Source organism: Maniola jurtina, chromosome 16 (assembly GCF_905333055.1).
Source record: "Maniola jurtina chromosome 16, ilManJurt1.1, whole genome shotgun sequence".
NCBI lineage: Eukaryota > Metazoa > Arthropoda > Insecta > Lepidoptera > Nymphalidae > Maniola > Maniola jurtina.
Window position 1 is genome coordinate 558,333 of NC_060044.1, and position 27,487 is coordinate 585,819.

General features: G+C 37.0%; 3 protein-coding genes across 3 annotated transcripts in view; 1 reads left to right on the forward strand and 2 right to left on the reverse strand.

Annotated features, from left to right (window-relative positions):
* Nucleotides 1-27,487, forward strand: part of LOC123873140 (xanthine dehydrogenase/oxidase-like) — a 110,799-nt gene that overhangs the window by 6,435 nt on the left and 76,877 nt on the right.
* LOC123873129 lies at nt 8,186-9,809 on the reverse strand. The gene is made up of 2 exons (XM_045917841.1): nt 9,171-9,809; nt 8,186-8,869 (listed from the first exon to the last, which is right to left on the reverse strand). The coding sequence occupies exons 1-2, from the start codon at nt 9,695-9,697 to the stop codon at nt 8,314-8,316; spliced, it is 1,083 nt and encodes a 360-aa protein (XP_045773797.1). The 5' UTR covers nt 9,698-9,809; the 3' UTR covers nt 8,186-8,313.
* On the reverse strand, nt 10,886-22,612 carry LOC123873118 (xanthine dehydrogenase-like). The gene is made up of 17 exons (XM_045917828.1): nt 22,545-22,612; nt 21,746-21,903; nt 20,701-20,861; nt 20,000-20,367; nt 19,268-19,488; nt 18,509-18,611; nt 18,051-18,178; nt 17,678-17,965; nt 17,010-17,171; nt 16,202-16,330; nt 15,578-16,062; nt 14,799-14,982; nt 14,115-14,310; nt 13,256-14,022; nt 12,737-12,929; nt 11,604-11,717; nt 10,886-10,956 (listed from the first exon to the last, which is right to left on the reverse strand). Exons 1-17 carry the CDS (start codon nt 22,585-22,587, stop codon nt 10,886-10,888), a joined length of 3,771 nt encoding a protein of 1,256 aa, XP_045773784.1. The 5' UTR covers nt 22,588-22,612.

Consider the following 27,487-nt stretch of genomic DNA (forward strand, 5'->3'; position numbering starts at 1 on the left):
TTTTGATCAAAGAGTTCCCACGGGATTTTTAAAAACCTACATCTACGCGAACGAAGTCGCGGGCATCAGCATAAATTCAGCAATCACAACAATTCAAATTGTAGCAAAGGTGATTATTACAATTGTACCGAGCTAGTACCGAGAATGTACGAATCAGGACAGATGGGATTCCTCTCTCTTAAAATTTTAGTAGATCATTTTGTGTGTTTGACTAGAAAATGTTAATTTGAACTGAATGATTACCTACTTTCCATTGATTCATAATATTATTATAAGGTAAAAGCCAAATAAGGTAAATGATAATTTCATTAAATTAATTATTCAAGTGAGTATGATTTCAGATACAGGCACGTGCCCAGAACGCCCACGCTCTCGTTCACGCTGGTTTCCTCTACAAAATAGACGAGAATTGCATAGTCATTGACAGCAGAATTGTATACAGTGGTCTCTCTCGCACCATCACCCGTGCGCACCAAACTGAGCAGTACCTGCAGGGCAGAAAGCTGTTCACTAATGAAACTCTGCAAGGTGCTTTGGATATATTGCAGAAGGAGCTTGTATTCGTAAATGATTTACTTGATTCGCCCATTGCATACAAGCGACAAGTATCGTTGGGGCTCTTTTATAAGGTAAAGTTCGACTTAAAAATTAGATTATAGATCTAAAGCATCAAAATAAATCTAGCTCAAACTACTGGGCGGATCAGGTCGATTGTTTAGCACGCGCGCAGGTATAGTTATCATGACCTAGAATTCCCTAAGAAAGGAGTTTTGAAACTCAACCTCTAAGGACTCGAAATTTATTGTAGTCCACATGGACGAAGTCGCAGCCATAAGCTGGTTTTATATAATTGCTATAAGTAGCTCAGTTACGAATAGTGAACAATTCAAAAACAAGTCTCGTGTATAATTAGATTTCATCAATTTCAGGGTCTTTTGGAACTGTGCCCCCCACATATTCTGAGCCCAGTTTATTGCTCTGGAGCCATCGATTTAAAAGATACCAGACCAGTGTCCAAAAGTCTTCAGGTGTTTGAAACAAATCCGGCCGTCTGGCCAGTCAATGAACCGATACCAAAAATTGATGGCTTGGTAAGTACAACCAGTCATCTTCATCATCGCCAACCAATAGACGTCCACGGTTCTCTTGTAGGGACTTCCACAAGTTACGGTCTTGCACTCCCTGAATCCATCAATTCCACTAAAATAAAATATATCTTTATTTATAATATTTCTTGTGTAATACAGAACTGATATTCTAGATACAATGCGCGGGGGAAGCAAAATATACCGACGATACTCCATCTCTCCCGGGGGAAGTGTTCCTGGAGTTTGTTCTGGCTAAAGTTCCGCTTGGAACTATAACGAAAATCGATCCATCAATTGCATTGGTAAGATAAGACAATTTAAAACAATATGAACATGGATTATAAAAATTTTGATTGCATGATTTTTTTTCTTGGTTTGTAGAATGAACCTGGTGTTGTAGCATTCTACTCAGCAGCAGACATACCAGGTGTAAATAGCTTCATACCAGCCCCTAACAAATTTAATTTAAGAAATGAAGAACTATTCTGCAATGGTACAGTAAAATATTACGATCAACCTATTGGTGTCATTGTAGCTGAATGTGAAAGCATAGCTAGGAAGGCAGCAGAATTAGTACACGTTGAATATGCTAATGTAAGAAAGCCGGTTATTGATATAAAAATTAATAAAAATGATCCTACTAAGTATTCCGAGTTTGTGCGATATAGAGCAACGGATAGAGGGACAGATACTACAAAAGTGATAAACGCCGATGACACAATTTATTCACAATACTCATTCACTATGGAGACTCTAGCTTGTGTAGCTTATCCTACTGAAGAAGGAATCAAATTGATATCTTCAACGCAGTGGTTGGACTTGGTGCAGCAAGCAGCTGCAAGGGTTCTAAACATAGATGAGAACAGGTATTTTAAAATATAGGATTAACATAAAAATTAAAGGATGCTAACTCTGTCCTTTAAGAAAGTATATTAATTATTAACAAAAAGTATTACCTACATCTAAACCCTTTTCTACCGTCCTTGGTATTGTAAAGGAAGTAAGTAGTGTTGGATGATGTGAAATAGAAGTAGGAATTTATATTCAAATAAACATTCACAAGTGCTTTTGAATCGTTAAGTGGATCTATCACTGATTCGGAATGCCTTTCCTAACTAGCAAAATCAGCAAGAAATTCAGCAGTTGGTCTTTTCAAATATTTCATTTCCAGTATTATACTATTTGATGATAGTCTAGTGGTTACGCGTTAGCCTTCTATTCAGAAAGTCGGGGTTTCAATCCCGAGCCCTAACTTTTCAGAGCTTTGTGCGTGTTACACAATAAAATATAATTTGCTTTCATGGTGAAGGAAAACATCGTGAGAAATATGCATGCTTGAGAGTTCTCCATGATGTTCTCAAAGGTTTGTGAAGTCTGCCAAAGCGGACCGGGCCAGCGAGGCGGTCTGTAGCCTAAGCTTTTCCTATTCAGAGAAGAGAGTTGTGCTTAAAGTGAGCCCCGATAGATTGGTCACGATGGTGATCAAGACCGATTAATTTTGTAATTATATATTTACATAAATTGCAAATTAATAAATCTTTTTGTCCATTTTTTGCCAGAATTGATGTTTACGTTCGACGACTAGGTGGTGGCTATGGATTTAAACTGACCAGATCTGCACAACTGGCTGTAGCCAGTGCTCTGGTAGTCCACAAGCTCAATCGACCCTGCAGATTTAATACACCTCTTGACATCAATATGAGATCAATGGGAAAACGATTGCCCTGTTCAAGAAACTACGAAGTAAATGCAGCGCGAAATTTTAATGGTTGTTTTGATTTTGTCTTGATAGTACAAAAAGATTTAATAACAAAATATATAAAAATCAAAAAACGGTTGATTTATTATATAATTGTGAGAAATAAAACCCGAAAGAAACCTTGAACCAATAGTAACCTTACTTTGCTATAAATCTTCTATCCTTCCATATTACTATGAGGACAAACCGTTCTCGGGAAACATCCATTAAAATTTCAAGGTGTATAGACAACATTATCAGTTATCATTATTTTGCTATCATTAATTTCTTAACCTGTGATAATGTTCTAATGTTCGCACATAAAAAATAACTTCATTATTTATTCTTTTCAAATAGGTTCACGTTAACTCAAGAGGCAAAATTCAATATCTAAGAAATGACCTTTTTAGTGATAATGGTTATGTATACAATGAGAATCTTATGCAGTTTGGCATCGATTGTTACTACAATTGCTATAGAAGGGAACGATGGGATCATGCGGGATATAATGTTGTTACAGATACTACTTCTAATAGCTGGGTCCGAGCTCCTGGTAAGAAAATTTGAAAGAAATACAATTTTTACAATAATATCTATAGCATTGCATAATATCTGACATGAAGTTATTGTTCAAGTCACGAATAACCTTTTTTTCAGGTACGATTGAAGCAATAGCAATGGCCGAGTTAGTGATGGAACGTATATCATATGAACTTAACTTGGATGCGGTCGACGTCCGTTTAGAAAACTTGGATAGAGTAGCACATAGTGATTTGATAGAATTGATGGACACATTGAAAAGCAACTCAGGATACGAAGAGAGAAAAACTGCAACCGACGAATTTAACAGAAACAACAGATGGAAAAAACGCGGTTTAAGATTTAGTTGGATGAGATGGCCCACAACTGGGTTTCAAAACTTAGAAATAAATATGTCTGTTTACCCCGATGACGGTACTGTGTCCATAACGCACGGTGGCATCGAAATGGGTCAAGGAGTAAACACTGTAGCAATACAAATTGCTGCTTACTTTTTAAAATTACCCGTGGACAAAATTCAGATAAAGCCTAATGATACCATGATTTCTCCCAATTGTATTGCCACTGGAGCGAGTGTTACAACTCAAAATGTGGGAATAGGTGTACGTAGATGTTGTGAACAACTTCTATCAAGACTGGCACCCATACGGAATCAGATGAATAATCCCTCTTGGCGGGACTTGTTACAAGAAGCATATAGACAACAGGTTGACTTGCAAGTCCACTATTATACTACTCAGAACGACTCCCAGCAATATGATATTTATGGAGTAACATTGGCTGAAGTTGAGATTGATGTTTTGACTGGAGAACATTCAATTCTACGAGTTGATTTAATTGAAGACACTGGTCGTAGTGTCAATCCACAAATAGATCTTGGCCAAGTAAGATCAGCTTTATATATCTTTTTTATCAGACTCAGTGTATTATTATGCATAATAATTTTAAAATTTAGCTGTATAATGGGCTATGGTAAAGGTAACATAGGCAAAGACTAGGTATATGACAAATGTTTGACGATGCCGTTTAGATAGAGCAAACGTGCGGTAAGGGTGGAACGGAGGAGAGATCCATATGGCCCTATGCTGGCATATATTCATGGTCGTCATCCACCACGAGATCAAAGACATCGGAGTACTGTATTTTTCTTTATACTGTAGTATAAGTATGGGTTGCCAATCATGTTTATATGTGATAACAGTCAAAATAGCCTCGGAGACCATCATCATCATTATTATCACATGCTGACCCACTACTGACTACGAGTCTCCTCTCAAAATGATGGTCCACCACCGCGCTGGCACAGTCTGAATTAGCAGACTTCACACACCTTTGACTTCATTATAGAGAACTCTCAGGGATGCAGGTTTTCCTTCACCGTTAAAGCAAGTGATATTTAATTGCTCGGAATGATAATTTTATCTTATTACTTAAGATTCATCTCATGAACTTGAGATATTAATAATGTTTTGTAGATTGAAGGAGCTTTTATTTTTGGCCTTGGCTACTGGACAAGTGAAAACTTGAAATACCATCCTGACACTGGAGAGTTACTCACACACCGCACTTGGGAATACTGGATCCCTCAAGCTCTGGACATCCCGGAGGACTTCAGGGTTTACCTCCGACGGCGGTCCTTTAGTAATGAGACTATTCTTGGAGGAAAAGGTTACTGAGCGAGCTATATTCAATGATTATTTTAAAAAGTCATAAGCACATCCTGTTTTTTTTATAAGCCTACTAAGTTTTAAGTTTACGTAATTAATTATCACCACTGTTGGATACCACTACATCTTTGTTTGACAATCAGAAAGTGTACAATAGTACCTGTCCAATTTGAATAAATGACTTTGACTATGACTTTGATCAGCTAAGTTTGGTTTCTTTACACATTCCCTCCTTAATTTATCTCCCAATTCGATTAATCGATATATTTGTTATTTTTTCGATTTGTTCTACGATTAATCAATGGACGTGTTATTGTTTGCAGCAACGGGAGAGCCTGCCACGTGTATGGGAATTGTGATCGCTTTCGCTCTGAGGGAGGCAATATCCCTAGCGAGGCATGAATCAGGAATACCCACTACCCAGTGGTTCCAATTTGGTATAAGCCTATTGTTATTATTCTCACTTAATGTTTCTGGCATTAACTAACTATAATTGACTAGCTTCACTCTCTCTTCACTAGCTATGATGTTAAGTGACGATGCAGTCTCAGGAAGTAGGCTAACGTAGACCTCATCATTGCTCTGTTCTCAAGCATGATGGTCGTCAAGCGCAAGCCTATCTTACAGTAAAAACATTAAAAAGACTTAGACTCCTTTTTTTTAGTCAGTTGTGTGACAAAATTCTTTTTTTTTTTAGATGGACCATTTACGGTGGAAAAAATTTGCGTCGCATGCGAGTCGGATCCAAAAGACTTCAAGTTTTACTAAGCCGCGATTTTGCACGGGCGGGATTACCGCGTCTATACTCTATACTGATACTGATACTATAGTATTGACCTGCGAAGCGCGTGTCTCCTCTCAGAGAGAGAGAGGAGACACGAGCCATAGTGCACCACACTAACTAAGAGTAGATTGGCAGACTTCACGCACCTTCGAGATTTTTTTGGTTTACTCTTTCTAGTTTATTGTTGCGCAAACACCAGAAACCTTGGATCACTGTTTAGTTTGATACACTGTGGTATTATTTTGTAATGGAAATGTAAAAATGTTCAAAACTTCATAACGCATCACGCACACACGCACTCGCCCACATGCACACACACACACACACACACACGAGCTCGTACGTTGTGAATTACTTACTAGGTATTTATATTTTTATACTAATTAATTGACTGTCGTTGGTACTTATAATAATTATTACTTATCTTGTAAAGTTGTAAGGCTTCCACAAATATACCAATGGTGGTGGTGTGTTATATTTTCGCCCCTTCAAACCTACTGTTATAAATACTTATAGATAAACTTTTAAACAAAATTGTAATTTAATATTAAGCCTGAACTGTAAAACTATGTATTCTGTAATGCTGTTCATTACAAATAAATAAAAAACATTACCCAGCGATAAAAATGTTTCACTAGATGGGACACTTCACAGTTACAACACGTTCCAAAGAATATCGGTGCCCGCAATTCTGTCAATCTTAATCGCTTTAGACGCAGTCCGTTTCTACAAATTAAACTAGTGCGATAAGTCTAAATTTTATTACTCACATAGGTAGCTTTAATAGGCACTTAAAGTCGGTTCTAACTTATCTATGTTCGTAGAAATGGATTGCATCTAAAGTGGGTTACGATTGATAGAGGTATGGACACCGATGTTCGTTGGAAACTTAGAATATGTTGTTAAGGCTGGACTGCTTTATAACTGCGCTGCGCAGGCTACATAGCGCGGTACAAAGCGTCGTATTGTAAATTGAACATTTGAAAAGAGCAACCGCCGAGTTTCTTGCTGGTTCTTCTCGGTAGGAACGGCATTCCGAACCAGTGGTAAATTATTTGACGATTCAAAAGCACTTGTAAAAGTTTATTTGAATAAAAATCTATTCTATTCTATTCTATTCAAAATATTATTTCAATAATTTCGTATCGTGCATGTCGCACGAGAGCGGCGCTGCACAGTGCGTTGTGGCATAAAGAATATCGACGCAAAGTGACGCAACGCGCAGCACCGTTATAAGGGTGCTTTTCCACCAGAGATGTGCTATGCTCACATCATCACTTTCCATCAGGTGTGATTGTGGTCAAACGCTTACCTATAGTGAATAAAAAAAAAAAAATGCTACGTTGCTATGGATGCGTTTGATATCCACCAATCATATTCATTGGTGCACATAGCTTAGCACTGGTGAAAACGGATTCATCTAAGATATGTTTTTATATGGAAGGATGCGTGCTATGGATGCTATGGGCAGTCGACAGTGGTGCAGAGCAGAATACCTACAGTATGCGCATCTTTCTCGCGCAGCTACTTTGCGGCAACGCATCTTCCTCGCACAGCTACATAGCTTAGTATTGGTGGAAACGGTCACATATTTTCGTAGCGTAGATTTCACATCTTCGCAGCATAGCTTGCATAGCACATCTCTGGTGAAAAGGCACCATAATGCGGTCCGGCCTTTACTTTAAGCCCCCTTTCTAGTGGAACATTTATATCGCTGAATGTAGCTATCTATAGGCACATGTGATAAGTAGACAAAGCTGGTAACATAGGTTTATCAATTTGGCTGCTGATTGCGTTGTACAATAACTTACCTTCTTTGCAATAAAACTGTGAACGTATTTTATCAATCTTCAAATAAAGTTGTTACCTAAACATGATTGTGTATTTTTTAATTCAAAGCTTAACGAATTTAAAAAAAAAAAAGAATATTAGCCATGTTAAATGACTAATATTCCCCTTTCCTCTCCAACTAAGCGTCAGGCTTGTGCTAGGAGTAGGTACGACAATAGTGCAACGGGCGGGGTGTGAACCGTTTCGGTTTTCACTCCACTCCTTTGCCGTTTGAGCTATTGAGGCTCTAACTTTGAGAGGGAAAGATCCATACTAATTTTATAAATGCCAAAGTGTCTGTCTGTCTATCTGCTAGATGTTCACGGTCCGCCCATTATCCATTCAACCGATTTTGATTTCTACAGATTAATTTTACTTCCCGGGGACGGACATATACTACTTTTTTATCATTGAAAATTAAAGAGTTCCTACATGATTTTAAAAACTTGAATATATATAACTACAATTATACTATCTCTAAAGTCTACGATAGAGGTGTTATTTGTTACATGTTGTTAATAATGAGTTAAATCGTCAATAAGTATTGAATACCTTTAATTCTAAAACAAATACATTTTATTACGAAATATTGTACACCTACATTCGAAGTCTTACTTATACAGATATAAAATTATTAATTTACTTCTCATTTTTCACCCTTACGCTTTAAACTTTTTCTGTTTCTTCTAATACCTTCTTTTGTTTTTCTTCGATCGTCTCAAGATCTCTTTTCCTCCTCCTATCTTGTATGGAACTATCAAAATCAACATTTTCTAAACTGTTTGGTTTCATTTCAAAATTAGTCGGTTTATCATTTTCCTGGGCTAGAGGATTATGGGTTTTCCTTTGGAAGTATTGTCTGCTATTATGTATTATGCCATTTGAAGTTTTACGTCTTTCATCTGACTTTGAATTTCCAAAGAATATTTTTTTACAGGCAGGACACAGTTTTTCAAAGTAAGATCTTTTAAAGATTTTATCTGCCTCAATGTTAGCGTCTGTAGATTTCACCATTATACTATTCGTGATACCCATAGTTTTTTGTGTTACGCTTGTACTTTGTATTTTAACTTTACGTGAGCCCTTGGATCGTAGGCTAAATAGTCTTCTCTTTTTATCTTTCTTATCTTTATTTTTAGTTCTTGCAGGCGTTTTATCTTGCACTTTTTCTTTGGCATTGTTATGGGAAAAAAACGGAAATTTCATTTTCTTCAAACCAGCACTAAAAAAAAAAGAAAAAACAAAGCATTACATGGTTTGCTTGGGTGAATATTTAACATTTCCGAATTAGTGCAAAAAAATTTTAATCATCAATCAAAAATTTAATATCGTGACTAAGTTGACAAGACAGACTTTTATGAATAAAATATGGCTGTTATTACGATTGGGTTTTGTTGGTGTGTGCCCAACTTGTGCCTTCGGTTGCACCTAGAAATTAGTAATCTTCTGGGCCCTGTACATTGTTCAAACTACTTATTACCTTCAATACCCAGAAATTCAATACATGATCTTTAGGTACTTACCATTTCTTTTCCTTCCGTGAAAAATGCCTCTCATATGGAGAATCAAATTGTTTAATAGTTCCTAGTTTATGTAATTCAATATTTGGAGAATGTATTGCATCCATAGATAATCCATTTAAATTCATATGTTGAGGAACAAAGTGTTTTGCATTTAATATGTTGACTTCAGGAATTTTATCAGCATACAAATTTTGATATTCTCTAGTATCTTTATTGACTTCTTCATTTATATTAGCTGCCCCAAAGTTACCATAATCGATGCTTTGACCCTTGATATTCTGTTTAAATTGCTCATAAGTTTCATTCTCATCCAAAGATTCGTCAGGTCTTTGTATGAAGCTGGCTACATCTATATGTGCTTGATTTCTTCGATCGAATTTTCTTCTTGATTTTCTACCACCAACTCGAAATTTTCTATTCACTTGTTCTGAATTTAGGTCTTCATTCGATAAATAGTCGTAACAAAAAGAAATATCAGTGATACACAATAATAACAATACACCTAAGAAATAAATGCGTCGTAACATTTTCGTTTTGACATTTTGCTTGATTTCTGTCTGTCTCCGTCTTAATTTTGATCTTGCTGATTTGACATAATTTTATTGAAACTTTTTGAGCGAAAATAAGAAAACGTTTATTCTAGTGAATAAAACATGAACACTTTGACCTATTGACTTTTTCTGCAAGACCTTCACAGTCGCTCGACTTGAAGACAAGAAGCAATAAGCAGTAACGAACCAAAGTAACCGATATAGTTAAACGAATAAGCAAGTTGAAGTGGCAGTGGTTAGGCCGTCTGCTGGCGCTAGGGCAAACGTGTTCTCGAGTGGAGATCGCGTACCCGCAAGCAAAGTGTGACTAGTGTGTAGTTTCTGTTAAAAATTTTGAAAAAAAAAAATAGATTTCTGAAAATGCCTGTCTGAAACCGCTTTACAAATTCGAATATATGCACAATCTTAAAACACCCTGTCTAACCATTAAATTTCCATAGATCGTCACCGCCATTACGAGGAACCCATGGCGCGTTCAGCAGAAATCTCCTAATTTATGTGATCCATCCGACCCACCCCTTTTATGTCACCTCGTTAAGCAAATGGACAGGGTTCGATTCTAGGGATCCTTTGTCGTTAAAGATAAGTATATTTTTACATCTGGGCCTCTTTTTAAGCGAATCTGTTATCGTCCTAATGATGATTATCATCATTGCGTTTCACATTTGAACATACCTTGATTAAGGTACTTAAAGACTACAAATATTTCTTTCTCTTTCCCTCTTACTCTCTCTCACTGTCTTTTCTCTGCCTTACTCTTTTTCTCTCTCTCTATAACTCCCTCTATTCTCTCTTTGTACAGCATGGTGGTATTAGGACTTCGCAAAGATTTCCTGGTAGGTTTAGCCATAGTCTTTTTCTTCTTCTAAATATGTATATCATATGCCTATAAAAGGAAAAGCTGACAGACTGATCTATCGACGCCGACGCACAGCTCAAACTACTCAACGGATCAGGCTGGGCATGCATATAGACTATCTATTATAACTTAGACATTCAATAAGATTTTTTTTTTATTTAACCCTGAAGGAATAAAATAGGGGTTCAAAATTTGTGTAATCCATGCGGAAGAAGTCACGGGCATGCGCTAGTCATAGTATAGTAGGTATTATAAAAGAAACAGTATGTAAAAGGAATTTATTAATCCAAATAAGTGGGCTCTATCTAATAAAATTTGAAGTCCATTGAATCCGTTTCGCAAGCCACACAAATTTTATCCACAGTAAATGGTCCATCTGAAAAATAAAAATACTTATATCACTGTTGTATCTATTACTTTAATTTTAAGACAGACATAATGGGACCCACAAGACGGCTTCACATCTTCCTAAGGTTGACGGTAGAGATGTAATACTAATATTATATTAACATTATATTAAAAGGAACCAAAAGCTTCATCACACTAATATTGTAAGGGCGAAAGTTTGTGTGTATGTTTGTTACTCCTTCAGGCAAAAACTATTGGACTGATTTGACTAAAATTTGGGAAGGAGATATTAACCTTGGATTAGCACATAAACTACTTTTTATCCCGGAAAACCACTAAGTTTCCAGGGGATTTACAAAAAACGAAGTCGCGAAGCATCAGCTAGTTTGCTATATGGTGTAACATGCAGCATACGTTACGCACCGCCCGCCCTCTCACTGCTAAATATGCAGGAAAAGCAAGTCACCAAGAAGCAATACGCACCACCATTACGCAGCTCCACACAAAACACATTCGACACATGCGCTGGCGTTGCATATCGCATGCTGCGTGTTGCACCATATATATTTGTCTGTTTCAGCGGATTATAGCAAATTAAGCTTTTGATTCTTTGTATACTTATCATGGATTTCCGCAAAGTAGCGTCCGTCCGTCTATACAATACTATAACGATACCTATCTGGAACCACTGGGTAGTGGGTATGCCTGATTCAAGCCTCGCCAACGATATTGCTTCCCTCAGAGCGAAGGCGATCGCGATGCTCATACAAGTAGCAGGCTCTCCCGTTGCTGCAAACAATAACACATCCATATATTATGGTCTGTTGGGGGGCTTCAGCCGTGGCTAGTTACCACCCCGCCAGCAAAGCCGGGCCGCCAAGAAATTTAGCGTTCCGGTAGGATGCCGTATAGAAACCAAAGGGGTATGGGTTTAATAAACACTGCCATACCCCTTCCAAGTTAGCCCGCTTCTTACGACTTACCACTTACCACAAGGTGAGAGTGCAGTCAAGTGCTAACTTGTATCTAGATAAAATAAAAAATAAAATACGTTCAGTTGTAACTCCCTTAGGTAATAATACCATAGTTCACGACATTTAGGCAACTTCTAACAAAACGTCGAAGCTTCACCTTCACTGGCAGGCGTCAAATGTTACCTGCATTTGACGCTAGGTAGTATAAAGCCCCAATATTACAATGGGTTGGGAAGTGTGCAGAAGAACAAGAAGAAATATAAAGTAAGACTCAATAGCTCAATACCTCAAGAGTTATAGGAGCGGACTAAAATCCGAAAGGTGTTGTCGTACCCACTCCTAGCACAAGCTTTACGCTTAGTTGGAGGGGAAAGAGGAATGTTAGTATGATTAAAATGGCTAATATTCTTTTCTTAAACAAGATAAAGTTGCAAACTGAAACCCGACTGCGATCGTCTTAATAACACTGAAATATTAGAATAAAATTGTTTGTCTGTCGTTTGGGTATTTTAATGTTGTTGTACATAATATACCCATGAACTCAGAATTTTCTCCTCTTTCATTTGAAATCCCACTCCATACAATAGCAAAAAATATTTTTGGAGCTACTTATTTGATGTAACATCCGCTAGGTCAATTTTTTTCGTATAAAATCTTTACAACGAATCAATTGACACCTCATTCATCAAAATCGGCCCAGTAGTTTAAGCGCTACGATGGAACACACAGAATCTGGATACAAACATACATTTATACATACATTCATACATTGACTGCTAGAATCATTACCCTTCCTTTTGGCTTTGCCGCAGTCGGGTAAAAAAGTAATCAAACCTTTGGCTCCAAGAATGGTTTTATCACTAAAGGACCGCCGTCTGAAGTACACCCTGAAGTCCTCCGGAATGTCCAGGGCTTGAGGGATCCAGTATTCCCAAGTGCGATTAGTGAGCAGCTCTCCAGTGTCAGGATGGTATTTCAAGTTTTCACATGTCCAGTAGCCAAGGCCGAAAATAAAAGCTCCTTCAATCTAAAAAAAAATCTGTCTTTAATAATTTCTAACTACCTACAAAAGGTTGCTAAGATACGCTTAACCTAAAAATTTATTTCTTAACATTGTTAGTTTACATCCAATAAAAAAAAGCGTTTAGAATTTAGTATTGACCATAAATGGATAGGTTTAGAAATTGTCATTTTTGCGTGAAGATTTTCTGATCTTTTTAAGCGAACGAAGTTTTAATATGAGCTTATAATAATATAAGTAGATAAATAATTATGTTGAAAAGTAAAGTAAATAAAACCAGGCAAAAATGCCAGTGTTTGTTAAAAAAATATTAAAGCAAACGTTAATCTTACTTGGCCTAGATCTATTTCAGGATTGACACTACGGCCGGCGTCTTCAATTAAATCAACCCGTAGAATCGAATGTTCTCCTGTCAAAACATCAATCTCAACTTCAGCCAATGTTACTCCATAAACATTGTATTTCTGGGTGTCATTCTGGGTGGTATAGTTATGGACTTGCAAGTCAATCTGCTGCTTATATGCTTCCTTTATTAAGTCTTTCCAAGAGGGATTGTTCATTTGCTTTCGTATAGGCTCAAGTCTTGCTAGAAGTTCTTCACAACATCTACGTACACCTATTCCCACATTCTGAGTCGTTACACTTGCTCCAGAGCAAATACAATTGGGAGCTATCACGGTATCATTAGGTTTTACCTGAATCTTGTCTACGGGTAATTTGAGGAAGTAAGCAGCAATTTGTATTGCCACAGTGTTTATTCCTTGACCCATTTCGATGCCACCATGCGTTATGGACACAGTACCGTCATCGACGTAAACTGACATGTTTATTTCTAAGTTTATATAACCGTTTGTAGGCCATCTCATCCAACTAAATCTTAAACCGCGTTTTTTCCATCTGTTGTTTCTGTTAAATTCATCGGCTACAGCTTTCCTCTCTTCATATTGTGACCGGCTTTTCAGTGTTTCCACCAATTCTATTAAATCGCTATATCTTTCTTTATCCAAGTTTTCTAATCGAACCTGAAGCGCGTTTAAGTTAAGCTCATATGATATACGTTCAATCATTAACTCGGCCATTGCTATTGCTTCTAATGTACCTAAAATAGAAAAGGAAATTGTATCTTAGGAAAAATAATGAAGCATTTAACATATAGATGTATCAAAGCTTCTTTATTTTATATTTTCTTACCAGGAGATCGGACCCAGGTATTAGACGCAGTATCTGTAAACGCATTATAACCTGTATAATCCCATCGCTCCTTTCTGTAGCAATTGTAGTAGCAATCCATTGAACCCAAAAGTAGAGGTTCATTGAATATGTACCCATTGTCACTAAACTGGTCATTTTTTACGTATTGAATTTCTCCCCTTGAATTTACGTGCACCTGAGCAAAAAGAATACTTGATGAAACATAGTATTTCGTCAGTGAAGTTCTAATAATACATAAGTCATTTTTTATCATAATAGTCTCATCAGATGAAGATAGTTCAAAACCTTAGTTACTGTTAAAGATATTTTGGTACACGACTAAAGATAGACTTTTTTGACTTACGCACTGTTAGAACTACATTTTTTGACGTGACAACGTCTTATAATTCGATAGAGCCGGCTGCACGCACGAAAAAACATGACTCATGCGGCGTTACCTCGCTCTGAGGCGTTCCATGTAAGGCTTGAAGTGCAAGCGAGAGCGCGGAACGAGCGACAAAGAAGCACAATCGGCCTTTGTTGTCACGTTCAACTATCGTCAGTAAACCGACTTTACAGACAACCAATTTTTTTTCAGTTTTTTAGACTCTAATAAATTTCATCTAAATATTTAACTAAAACAGTTAAAGTATATGCTTCTAATGTTAACATGTTTATATTTACTTCATAGTTTCTTGAACAGGGCAATCGTTTTCCTGTTGATCTCATATTGACGTCAAGGGGTGAATTAAATCTGCAGGGTCGGTTGAGCTTGTGAACTACCAGAGCAGAAGCTACAATCATTTGCGCAGATCTGGTAATCTTGTAACCATAACCACCGCCCAGTCGTCGGACGTAAACATCAATTCTGAAATAAAAGTAATCGCTTTAATCCCAAATTGCAAATGATGTTTCAGATAAAAAGCCTATCTTTCCGGGATGAAGGGATAAAGTAGCCTATGTCCTTCTCCGGGATGTACCTATCCCAAGTTTGTACCAAATTTCACTAAAATCGGTTCAGCGGTTGGGCCGTGAACACGTAGCAGACAGACAGACACCCTTTCGCATTTATATTATTAAGTATGGATTTATATTTGGTCTAAAACAATTGACCAATGTGCCAACGTAAGGTACATGTTCTTTCTTTGCTTCTTCAATCACGTCTGATTGAATAACAGTAGTTTGCTATTGGCTAGAATGCACTGTCACATAAAAAGTATCATAAATTCTGCAAATAACAACTTTAAGATTGTAGCAAAGTAACTTTCGCAATCGACCAGCTGGCTTCGAATATATTATTCTATAATCACTATGCTTATTTTGCAACATGGGGGAGTTCAAAAATATGCGTAGATATTAATTAAAAATTCATTTTTTTAAAAGCATGGGTTGGGTAATTTTATTATTAAAAATTGAGAAAGTTTCTTATTAAATCTACATAAGAATCCTAGATTTGAAAATACCTGTTCTCATCTATGTTAAGAGCCCTGGAAATTGCTTGCTGCACCAAGTCCATCCACTGTGTTGCTGCTATCAATTTCATCCCTTCTTCAGTAGGATAAGCTACACATGACAGAGTCTCCATAGTGAAAGGGTATTGTGAATAAATTGTGTCATCCGCTATAATTACTTTCGTAGTATCAGTCCCTATGTCCGTTGCTTGATATCTCAAATACTCAGAATATTTAGCAGGGTCATTTTTACTTATTTTTATATCAATTACCGGCTTTTTTACGTTAGCGTATTCAACATACACTAATTCTGCTGCTTTTTTAGCGATACTTTCACATTCAGCAACGATAACACCAATAGGTTGATCATAGTATTTCACTGTACCATCACAGAATAATTCTTCGTTTTGTGTGTTGTATAAGTTAGGGGCTGGTATGAAGCTATTTACACCTGGTATATCTGCTGCTGAGTAGAATGCTACAACACCAGGCTCACTCTGCAAGAGAAAAATAAGAATAAAAATGATGAGCTTTTATTAAAGTCATAAAACTCATATAATAATCACGCCATCCCATCCATTAAATCTATAGAATTTTTAAATATTTAAATCTATCATTATTTATATAATTTTTTACCAATGCAATTGAAGGATCAATTTTCGTTATAGTACCAAGTGGGACTTTAGCCAGAACAAACTCCAGGAACACTTCCCCCGGGAGAGATGGAACATCGTCGGTATATTTCGCTTCCCCCGCGCATTGTATCTAAAACAATATATGTTTTACACAAGGAACGATAAGTTTATTTTACTGTAATGTTGAGTATATTATCACCACCTTTCACCACGTAACAGCAGGTTAAGCTGTTTACCTTTAGCAAATCTTAGCAAAATAAGCTTGTTGATTTTTGCGCGTATTATGGAAATGTTGCGTCTTCTTCCGTCCAATAAAATATATTTGATTTAAGTCCGTGTGATAAAGATATCGATACTTAATATTATAAATGCGAAAGTGAGTCTGTCTGTCGGTCTGTCTGCTACCTTTTCACGGCCCAACAGTTTAACCGATTCTGACGAAATTTGGTACAGGGTTAGCTTATATCCCGGGGACGGACATAGGCTACTTTTAATCCCGGAAAATCAAAAAGTTCCTACGGGATTCCCAAAACCCATCCGCTTAACCGATTTGTATTTAATTTGGTACCGAGGTAGCTTGAGTCTCTGTAATTGACATAGGCAACTTTTTATCTCGGAAAATCAAAGAGTTTCTATGGGATCTTTAAAAACCTAAATCCACGCGGACGAAGTCGTGGGCATCCTATAGTAACGAAATAAATCTTATACGAAAAGGATAAGTATAATTAACTGCCTTAATTTTAATTCGAGAGATTTACATCTTACGATAATATTTTTCATGTAATGCAAATTTTATTAATTGCACTTACCAAGCCATCAATTTTTGGTATAGGTTCATTGACTGGCCAGAGGGTCGGATTCGTTTCAAACGACTGGAGGCTTTTAGACACTGGTCTTGTATCTCTTAGCTTGATAGCTCCAGACCAATAAACTGGATTCACAATATGAGGCGGACAAATCTCCAAAAGACCCTAAAATTAATTTGGATGAGACTTGAAAAAAGAATTTTCGAATTTTTAAATCGAAAGAGTAAATTATATTGAATTTTATTTGGCAGTAGGTAGTAGGTAAATACTTTACCAATGAATTTTTATCGAAAAGGTATAAAAACGTGAAAGAAGATATTTAGAAGATTTGAAGAATAGACATTTTTATCTTGTATGTGGTTGAAATTCATACTAATGAAACCATACAATTATCTACGTGCATGGTAGATAAAAAATAACTCAAAATAAAAAAGAACCCCGACACAAAAAACTCTATAAGAAAACTAGAAAAGAGCTGATAACTTTCAAAAGGCTGAACCGATTTTCTTCAATTAGGTATAGTTAAGAACACTCTCCATCAAGCCACCTTTCAAACAAAAAAACGAAATTAAATCGGTTCATTCGTTTAGGAGCTACGATGCCACAGACAGATACACACGTCAAACTTATAACACCTCTTTTTTTGGGTCGGGGGTTAAAAAACATATCACCTTATAAAACAACCCCAAAGATACTTGTTGCTTGTACGCAATGGGCGGATCAAGCAAATTATTCACGAACACAAGCTCCTTCTTCAGTATATACAGAGCACCTTGCAGAGTTTCATTAGTGAACAGCTCTCTGCCCTGCAGATACTGTTCAGTTTGGTACGCACGAGTGATGGTGTCAGAGAGACCACTGTATACAATCCTGCTATCTATAACTGTGGACGTTTCGTCAATTTTGTAGAGGAAACCAGCGTGGACGAGAGCGTGGGCGTTTTGAAAACGTGGCATTATCTGTAATCACATAAAATCAACAATTTCTGAAGTTCAACACTTACTGTAATTTGCACACCTTTTTGAATTATAATCAGTTAATTACCTTAAATGTAGCTATTTTATTTTGAGAGCTCAGCGGTGGCAAAAGGACGCTCAAAATAATTTTTCCAGCCATATTTTCAACAAGGAATTCTTGCATTGTTAAAATTTTCTTTTGCTCAGGACCGGTCACTAAAAGCGTTATATTTAAGTGCAGATTAATTCTGATTATATAACTATCGATTAAATTGAAAAATCTTCTCAGACCAAAGCCGTGTGGAATGATTGTAACTTTAGTTTTGAGTTTGCGTAATTAATTATCATCATCTACAAATTATCTTACGAACTCAATAATTAACAATCAAAGAGTAGGTACAATATAATGGTACCTATTTTGAATAAATGGCTTTGACTTTGACTTTATGGCACTGATCAATTATTGTGCCTTTGAAATCGCAATCACGATTGTTATGGAAGGGAATATGGTGGTATTTAAAAATGATTATATCAACAATGACTTACTTATAGTAACCTCCGCACCAACGGTTTCGAAAAGAAGAAATATGTCGGATTTAAAGTCGGAATGTTGATTCTTTAAAATCAAATTTCCAGCTACAGTAGCTAACTGAAAAATAGAAGCACAATTTAAAAAAAAAAATTGTAAAGCAGAACATAAAATGAAGACATGTAATAGACAAAAGTAAAAGTTGTCTGACTGGCTGATTTATTACCGCACTGCTCAAACTACTAAACGGATCGGGTCGTTTGGCATGCAGATACGCTAAGAAAGGATTTTTAAAAGTGTTGAACTTTAAAAAAAAAGGGGTAAAATAGGGGTTTGAAATTTGTGTGAAATTGTGGGCTTAAGCTAGCATTTTTTTTAAATTTTATTTAGATACAAGATGGAGAAATATGGTTAGGAGAGCCGACCCCAATTAACATGGGAAAAGGCTAGGTCTATATATATATTTAGATACAAGATGGCCCTTTACTGCAATCTCACCTGCTGGTAAGTGATGGTGCAGTCTTAAGATGAAAGCGTGCTAACCTGGAAGGGGTATGGCAGTTTTCATTAAACCATGGACTTATTTGGTTTCTACATGTCATCGTACCGGATATTTAGAAATTATAAAATTCCTAACCCCTGCCGGAAATCGAACCCGGGATCTCCCATTAATAAGACTACAGCGCTTACGACTGCGCCAGAGAGGCCTTAATAGTAACAATTCGACCAACATAAAACATTAAAATACAGGCTGAAACTCCTCATAAAATACTAACGTTTCTCACAGCGACATGGGCAACCTTCTCCAGATGATCACTCAATACGTTGAAATAACTGAAACCCTCGTAACCAGCTAAAGCTTTAAATATTTCTAGAACCTCAACCAGCAATGTTCCACCTCCAAGCACCAGGTTCTGGTCCATATAATAACCTTTAAGTTCTAATACACCACTGATGTCGATGATTAGTCTGGGATACTCTAGTATTGGATAAACTCCTGAAAGTAAATATTCAGAGTAATGATAACACCAAAGTATATTTAGGGTCTCGTACCTCAAAAGTAAAAACGGAACCCTTATAGGATCACTTTGTCGTCTGTCTGTTTGTCCATCTGCCGTGTCTGTCACGAAAACCTATAGGGTACTTCCCGTTGACCTACAATCATGAAATTCGGCAGGTAGGTAGGTCTTATAGCACAAGTAGGGGAAAAATCCGAAAACCGTGAATTTGTGGTTAGATCACAAAAGATATTAAAATGAGTTCATGAACAAGTTATTGGTGTTTTCAATTTTCAAAGTAAGATAACTATATACCAAATGGGGTATCATACGAAAGGGCTTTACCTGTACCTTCTAAAACAGATATTTATTTATTTTTATGCATGATAGTTTTTGTTTCATCGTGCAAAATGTCGGTGTGTAGGTAAATCAATAAGTTTTTCTAGCTGATTATATAGAATGGCAAGGTTGTTATTTTTGTGCAAATAATTTTAAGCTGAGATAACATACCTTTCCCCGTGTTTCCATTAACCAACATATAAGATTCCGTCCCTTTTTCCTGCCATAAATAAAACACTTCATTTAAACTCCCCACTCTGTACCAGTCTCTATCATCACTGAGTTTTATATGTAGCACTTGATTTTGTTTGGGAACGATGCACCAGTCGGCATGCCCACATTTGGACCCCGTACACAGGTCTCCGGATTTCTTACATATTTTCAAATCTTCAATGTCCAATATGTCGGTGGGTTTCGGAGCATCGGAGGCGAATGTCTTGAATGCCTCCAATATTGGTCTATATCCTGTGCATCTGCACAGATTGCTCCCTATCGCTTTCTCTATTTCTCGCATTGTGCGTGGTTTTTCATTTAAATAGCTGAAAGCAAAGAAATTCCTTTAATTAAATTCATTATAAAAACATGTATGAAATTATTAAAATGTATAAAATCATGTTCGACATCTAATCAACTCGCATGGGATATTTTTATTCATTGTTTCTATTACAAAATTACTAACGCGTGGAATATATTTCTGTCTTTCAGTTCTTTGAACTATCTGTCCTGCCCATTGCCACTTCAGCTTCGCAACCTGTTGAGCTGTGATGGTTACTCTGGTTCTCCTACAAAGCGCCTCATATCTGAGGGAGAAACTCGTAGAGAAACTCCAAGCATAGCTCTCTTCATCGCCCGCTAAGCTAAGTTCATTTCACCTGTACATATTCATGATCATCCCCGGCGAGCAGTACCCGCACTGGGAGCCGCCTCTCTCCGCCAGCGTGCTCTGCAGCGGATGGTAGCCGTCCAAGCGGTTCCCCACCTTCTCTATTGTCGTGATGTCCCAGTCCCGACATGACGTTATCATGACCATGCACTGAAATTAACGACTGATGTGGTTATATATAGCTACTATAAGCTAGTTTATTGTCAAGAACGTTACCTGAACTGAAAAAGTAAATTCAGCTATCTTTAGACACTCGGCTCATCCGTTTAACAGATTTTGACTTCTTAATACAGCTAAAGCTTGCATTCCGGGGGCAGATATAAGCTACTTTTTATCTCAAAAAATCAAGTAGTTTCCAAGAATTACCTAAATCCAACTGGATGAAATCGTGGGCATAATCTACTCTATTTACCAATTTAAAAACTCATAAATTTGCCTAAATAAAAGTAGGGTGAGCGATATTTATATATAATATTATATTCCCTAGTTTGAAATCAACTTAATCGAATTCATTTTTCAAACCAAACCAATTAATAAATAATTAATTACTAAGTGAACTGCCACGGCACGCATTCACGCGTGGGTTACCAAGTGTGTAATTGCGACTAGTTTTTATTATGAAAGATATTGATTTACTGGTTCGTCTCATAGACATGTTTCTTATTAACCAGTTCCGCGATAACAATCGTGGATTTACGTAACTATTTCATTCAAAAATCACGTTAAAATTTCTTAAATCCCTTCCTAATTGCATCCCTAGGGAACTCAAGGAATGGTCGTTCAATTTGAAAATCTCTATATCCAATACTCCAGGCACTTGTACTTGGTGCCTCGGAGCTCAAGGTGATGAGGCAAATACTTTTTTTTAAATAAAATAGCGAGCAAACGAGCAGGCGGGTCTCTTGATATTAAGTGATTACCGCCGCCCATAAACATTCGCACCACCAGAAGTACCGCCGATGCGTTACCGGCCTTTCAGGAAAGTGTTGGTCCACTCCTTGAATAACTGCACGTTTTAATCTAGTAATACTTACAGAATTGACCCCCTGAGGTGCTTCTCCGTGGCACTTGACAGCGCTCACGATGCAGGCACCGCATCCTGCCTCCAGACAATTGTACTTGGTTCCTCGGAGCTCAAGGTGACGACGTAGGTAGTCAAGAAGAGTGGTGTCGGAGCTCACTTCACAGCCAACTAAAAACCGAACATGGTTTAAGACTTTATGTATCATTTGTCTAGACTCTAGAGCTCTATCTTTGCTTTGGATATTATGGGGATCACAGGCGGGTATCAAGGATACTGTTCATTATTTTTAAAATTGTGTGGATTTATATTGTTAAGTAATAAGTATAGACATTGTTATTGAACAACTCTGAACAATTGCTCAACTCTTTTGAACTCTTGAATTGAATTGATTGCAATTGCTCAACTCTGAACTGGGTACGCAGGGATCTGCGTGTAGTGAATGTCTGTCCCCTAGAAAGGGGAGAAAGAGTCAAGGGACAAGGAATGAGATAAATGAGAGAAATATGCACGAACCAAGTTTGGGGGGGGGGGAGGGGTGGCTCTCTCCCACGATTCGACCTATATAACCGAGAGGTTGGCAGGGCCATAGAAGATCGAGGGTTGCTCAACTCTGATGCTTCAAGGATATGTCCATCAGCTAGCTCCTATCTTGTAATAACATTGGTAAGCCTACGGTGGTGATCAAGCCACTAAGGTTTCGCCAGTAAAGAAAGTCTTCAAGATCAAAGACATCTAGAACTGCTAGTACTTAGCATCATCACATCATAAAGGTGACACATATACACGAAACCAAAACTCAGAATACACACCTGAATGTTTAACACCGTTAACTGAAAATTGTACTCTATCCATGACCACGTCTGACTTGATACTGGAGTCGGACATTGTAATATGGAAATATTCCAAGAAGCAAGTCGACTTGCAATAATCGGTCGTGCAACACGGTCTAAATGTCTGCATAAGTTGCGATTATTGAATATTTTACAAGCAATGTTTCATGCAATTATACACTAATCAATTATTTTGCGATTGAGTCGTCCAACTACGCTTAATTGGGCTTACCTACCCAACAGTAGGTACAGTATGCTTGCATCACAGAGACAAATACAGGCTACTGTGGAAAAAAACATTTTTTTTTATAAAACTTTACATTTTCTTTTCGGTACCTACTATACAAATCTGGGAATTGAATATCGGATAGTCTATACTGCCAAAACCTGAGAGGTCGAAAGACTTGCAAAGAGTTTGAAAAAGAAACCGTCTCTTTGATCTATTTGGGAATTTCTATAAAAAGATTTTTTAATCCCAGTCACCCTTAGAACATCCGCAGACTACCTACAAGTACCTATTATCAGAAGAACAAACCTTTGAAAGTACTTAAAATTAAGTAATTGCCGGTACAATAATTTCTGTGCAATAATCCACACTATACCTAGAGTCTCGATAGCTCAACGGTTGAGGAGCGGACTGAGTTCCGAAAGGTCGGCGGTTCAAACCCCACCCGTTGCACTATTGTCGTACCCACTCCTGGCACAAGCTGGAGGGGAAAGGGGAGTATTATGATGATGGAGGGGTCATGATTAGCATGGCTAGTATTCTTTTTAACAAAAAAAATCTAAGTAATTAGTGGATATGGGACGCCCTTCCAGCATCAATTTTCTACTGCACTTTTAAAAGGTCCCTTTAAGTCAAGAGTGAATAAGCATCTTCTAGGGCACTCCATTTTAAGCTGCCTTTCACTTGCCAGTAGGTCTAATTGCAGTCTTGTGCTATTTAACCAATTAAAAAAAAAGAATTTTCTATTTACGGATTTTATTCCTCCGTCAATATCAAACATAGCCCGTTGAGCGACTTTGAAATTCGTGAATAAAGGAAATTCCCAATGCAATTCTATTTATCTGTAGTGTACGCTAGTTTTTTTGCCTACTATAAATCTATATTCTGATCAAAATGTCGTTTGCAAGGACTCTAAAAACATAGGCATACCAAGGCTTCACATATTTGCTAAGCAAGTGGTCCCTTTGGAGGGTCGGAATGTGTCCTATATTATCTGCCTTATGCTAAAGATTCCTGGAGAAAATACCAGACCCTTAGAACTACTTGGCAATAAAGATTACACATCAAGCTTTAAGAGGGCTCTCTCCGTCACTCGTTTCATACAATCGTAGTTCCAATTTCATTTGAATATTAAGCAACCAAAGTCCATGAAATTTTGCAGACATATTCTAGAAACTAATATCTATGTCTGTGGTTTTCCAGATTTCTGTTAAAATATTCGGTTTCAAAGTTACGCGGTCTTAAAAATTTACATACAAATCTTTGAGCCCCTGTAATTTTAAAACTACATATTTTTAGAAAAATCTAAAACACCACAGACACAGATATTAGTTTCTAGAATATGTCTGCAAAATTTCATAGACTTTGGTTGCTTAATATTCAAATGAAATTGGAACTACGATTGTATGAAACGAGTGACGGAGAGAGCCCTGTTAAGGCCGATTCACACCAATTGCGTACACGTGACACGTGCGTAGTGATGCGCGTAAACCCCTAACACACCGGGTTACGCATACGTCCATGCTTTACGCAAGCGGTGTGCCATGCTTCATACAGTTCTATACATTACAACACTCACTTCACTATTACTAATTTTTGATACATATTTAAATAGGTACCTCAAGAAAATAAAACCGTCGATGCTGGGTTTAAACCTTTCTCCGGTTATGTCGGATTGCCGTCCCTTTGGTCCATTGAGAATTATAAAAGTGCACTTATGTGGTACGACGCATTAAAGACATGAACAGAGGTCAGAATTGGGTCATTCTGGAATCGAACCCTGTAAAGAAACACGGCGCTGTAAGGATGGCCAAGATAATATAAAATGCTCAGTCTTCAGGGATCGTACCGTGTATTTTTAAAAAGTTAATTTTAAAATTTTCTCATCTCTCTTCATAATACAGAAGTAATAGTTTTCAGTCCCTCTGGGATAGCAGGGTAAAGTTATATTGAAAATATAAGTTTAAGTAATAAAAAATTGTAAAAAGGATTTTTTACTTTCTGAATGCATCCATCAGATTACTACTACCACATGGATTAAGCTTTTGACGTGACAACGTCTTATAATTCGATAGAGCCGGCTGAACGCACGAAAAAACATGACTCATACGGCGTTACCTCGCTCTGAGGCGTTCCATGTAAAGGCTTGAAGTGCAAGCGAGAACGCGGAACGAGCGACAAAGAAGCACAATCGGCCTTTGTTGTCAAGTTCAACTATCGTCAGTAAACCGACTTTACAGACAACCAATTTTTTTTAAAATGTTATGAGAGCTTTTTAATTCTTCTGGACAATCCTCGAGTTATGTACCACCTTTTGTCAAAATCGGTCAAACGGATGAGCCTTGACAAGGTGGCTGAAAAACAGATAACTAGATAGACAGACAATCAGACATACTTTCGCATAGATAATATTAGGATGGATTAGTACTTATATCGACATAATATAATTGAACTATGCGAATTGATCAATTGATCAACTTGCTTAGCAGAATCGGCTGTCTTGGCTAGTTTTATAGAACGATCACGTCAGTCTTGCCTGGAGGCATTCAGCCAAACGTGTCCTTTAAAATACTGAATTTACAATGGAAATTTCATAAAAGGATGCCGCTTTAATAAAGAACCTATTTTACTCGTGCGGCTTATTTGAATTTCGAGGGCGATTCAATTGTAAACGATCGTACTATTCTGTAAACACCAGTGTGTAATATTTGTTGGAACAGATTTCATAAATGCAAAGCTTTTAGCTGATATCTAGTAATATACAGTTAAGTTAGCATATTTCTATTTTATAGACTGTAAGTTGATATACTTGATGAGATCGCAAGAAATTATCGTAAAGTGATAAAATGACGAAAAAGCTAAGGCCAATAATTTTAAAGTAATCCGCAAAGTATAATGGCTGTGTCTTCATAAAATGTATACCTACATTAATACATACTTTGATAAAATATTTCTATAATTACAGCATGACAAAGCCTGTTCATATGCAATAATAGTAAGTATTAAATAGATTTGTTCAAGTTTTCTCAAGTAGACGGATAGCTGATGTTACGCGTAACCAGGGTGCGCCAAGTAGTCAATTATTCATACACAAATATTATTTGAAATAGAAAAGTGTGTCTGTCGGTAACATTGTCACAGCTCAACGCTGAATCAATTTTGGTGAAAATTTTCACCGAGTTTGCTTATCTAGGGCTTGACGATACTTAATTTATGAAGATTTGACAGGATTTAAAATGATCCTAAATCCATGCAGATATGAAGATAATTAAGTACCTGTAGTTTAGTACAGGTTGATACAATAATTGTACCTGCCTGGATTTTTTTGCTTTGCATGTGTTTTTTTGTATGAATTTTGTGGTATACAATAAAAGAAATAAATTCATTCATTCATTCAAACTTTGGATTTCTTCGTCGCTGTTTCAGCGTTGAGTGATAAAGTTGTGAGTTTACAGAATGGGGCTGTTGGCATCGGAGTCGGGGGAACATGGTGGAAAATTGGAGAAAGGCGTATTGTTGATAACAGTGAGATCAACGCGCTCGATTGTTGAAAGAGTTGAATTTCAAACATTATTTATTTCGATTTTCTCAGGTTTACTTCAATTATATTGAAACTTGCTGATGCCCGCGACTTCATCCGCGTAGATTTGGGTTTTTTTTAATCCAGTGGGAACCCTTTGATTTCCGGGATAAAAAGTAGTCTAATATATTATGTTTTTATCTTTCTCCAATAACCAAGAGCTGACTGTACCAAGTAGATGATGCCTGCAATTTTGTTCTTGTGGATTCAGGTTATTTTTTAAATCAAATCCCGAGAAATCTCTTTGATTTTTCGGTACCAAAACTACTGTCTTTCCCCGGGTTGGAAGCTATCTCTGTACTAAATTTCGTCAAAATCGGTTAAACAGATGGGCCGTGTAAAATTAGCAGACAGGCAGACAAACAGACACACTTTCGCATAATAGTATTAGAATGGATTTGACTGCACCAGAGAGGTAGTTAGTATAACAAAAGGGGTTCCGGACCATGGTACAAGAAATAACACCTTTTTTCATGGCGGCCATTTTTAAATTTTTCTTATTTATATAGAGCATACGAAGGGTTCCGTACAATTAATTGTACAAGAAATAACACCTTTTTCATGGCAGCCAGAAATTCATATTGTTTGTTGTTATAGCGGAAATAGAAATACATATTCTGTGAAAATTTCATTTCTATACATATTGCAGTTCATGAGATATAGCCCGCTGATAGACAAAGGGACGGACAGCGTAAAAGGTACGGAACCCTAGAAACACAATTATACAGCTAATATTATGATGACTCATAACTCATAACTCATATCAAATTATTGCAGACACACCAATCGCCCCAGCATCAGCTTTAACAGGGCTCTCTCCGTCACTTACTCCATACAATCGTAGTCCCAATTTCATAAAGTCCATGAAATTTTGCAGACATATTCTAGAAACTAATATCTGTGCCTGTGGTGTTTTAGATTTTTCTAAAAATATGTTTTAAAATTACAGGGGCTCAAAGATTTGTATGTGAATTTTTAAGACCACGTAACTTTGAAACCGAATATTTTAACGGAAATCTGGAAAACCACAGGCATAGATATTAGTTTCCGGAACGTTCCTACAAAATTCCATTGAGTATGATTAGATGGTATTTCAATGAGAGACGTACTACGTTT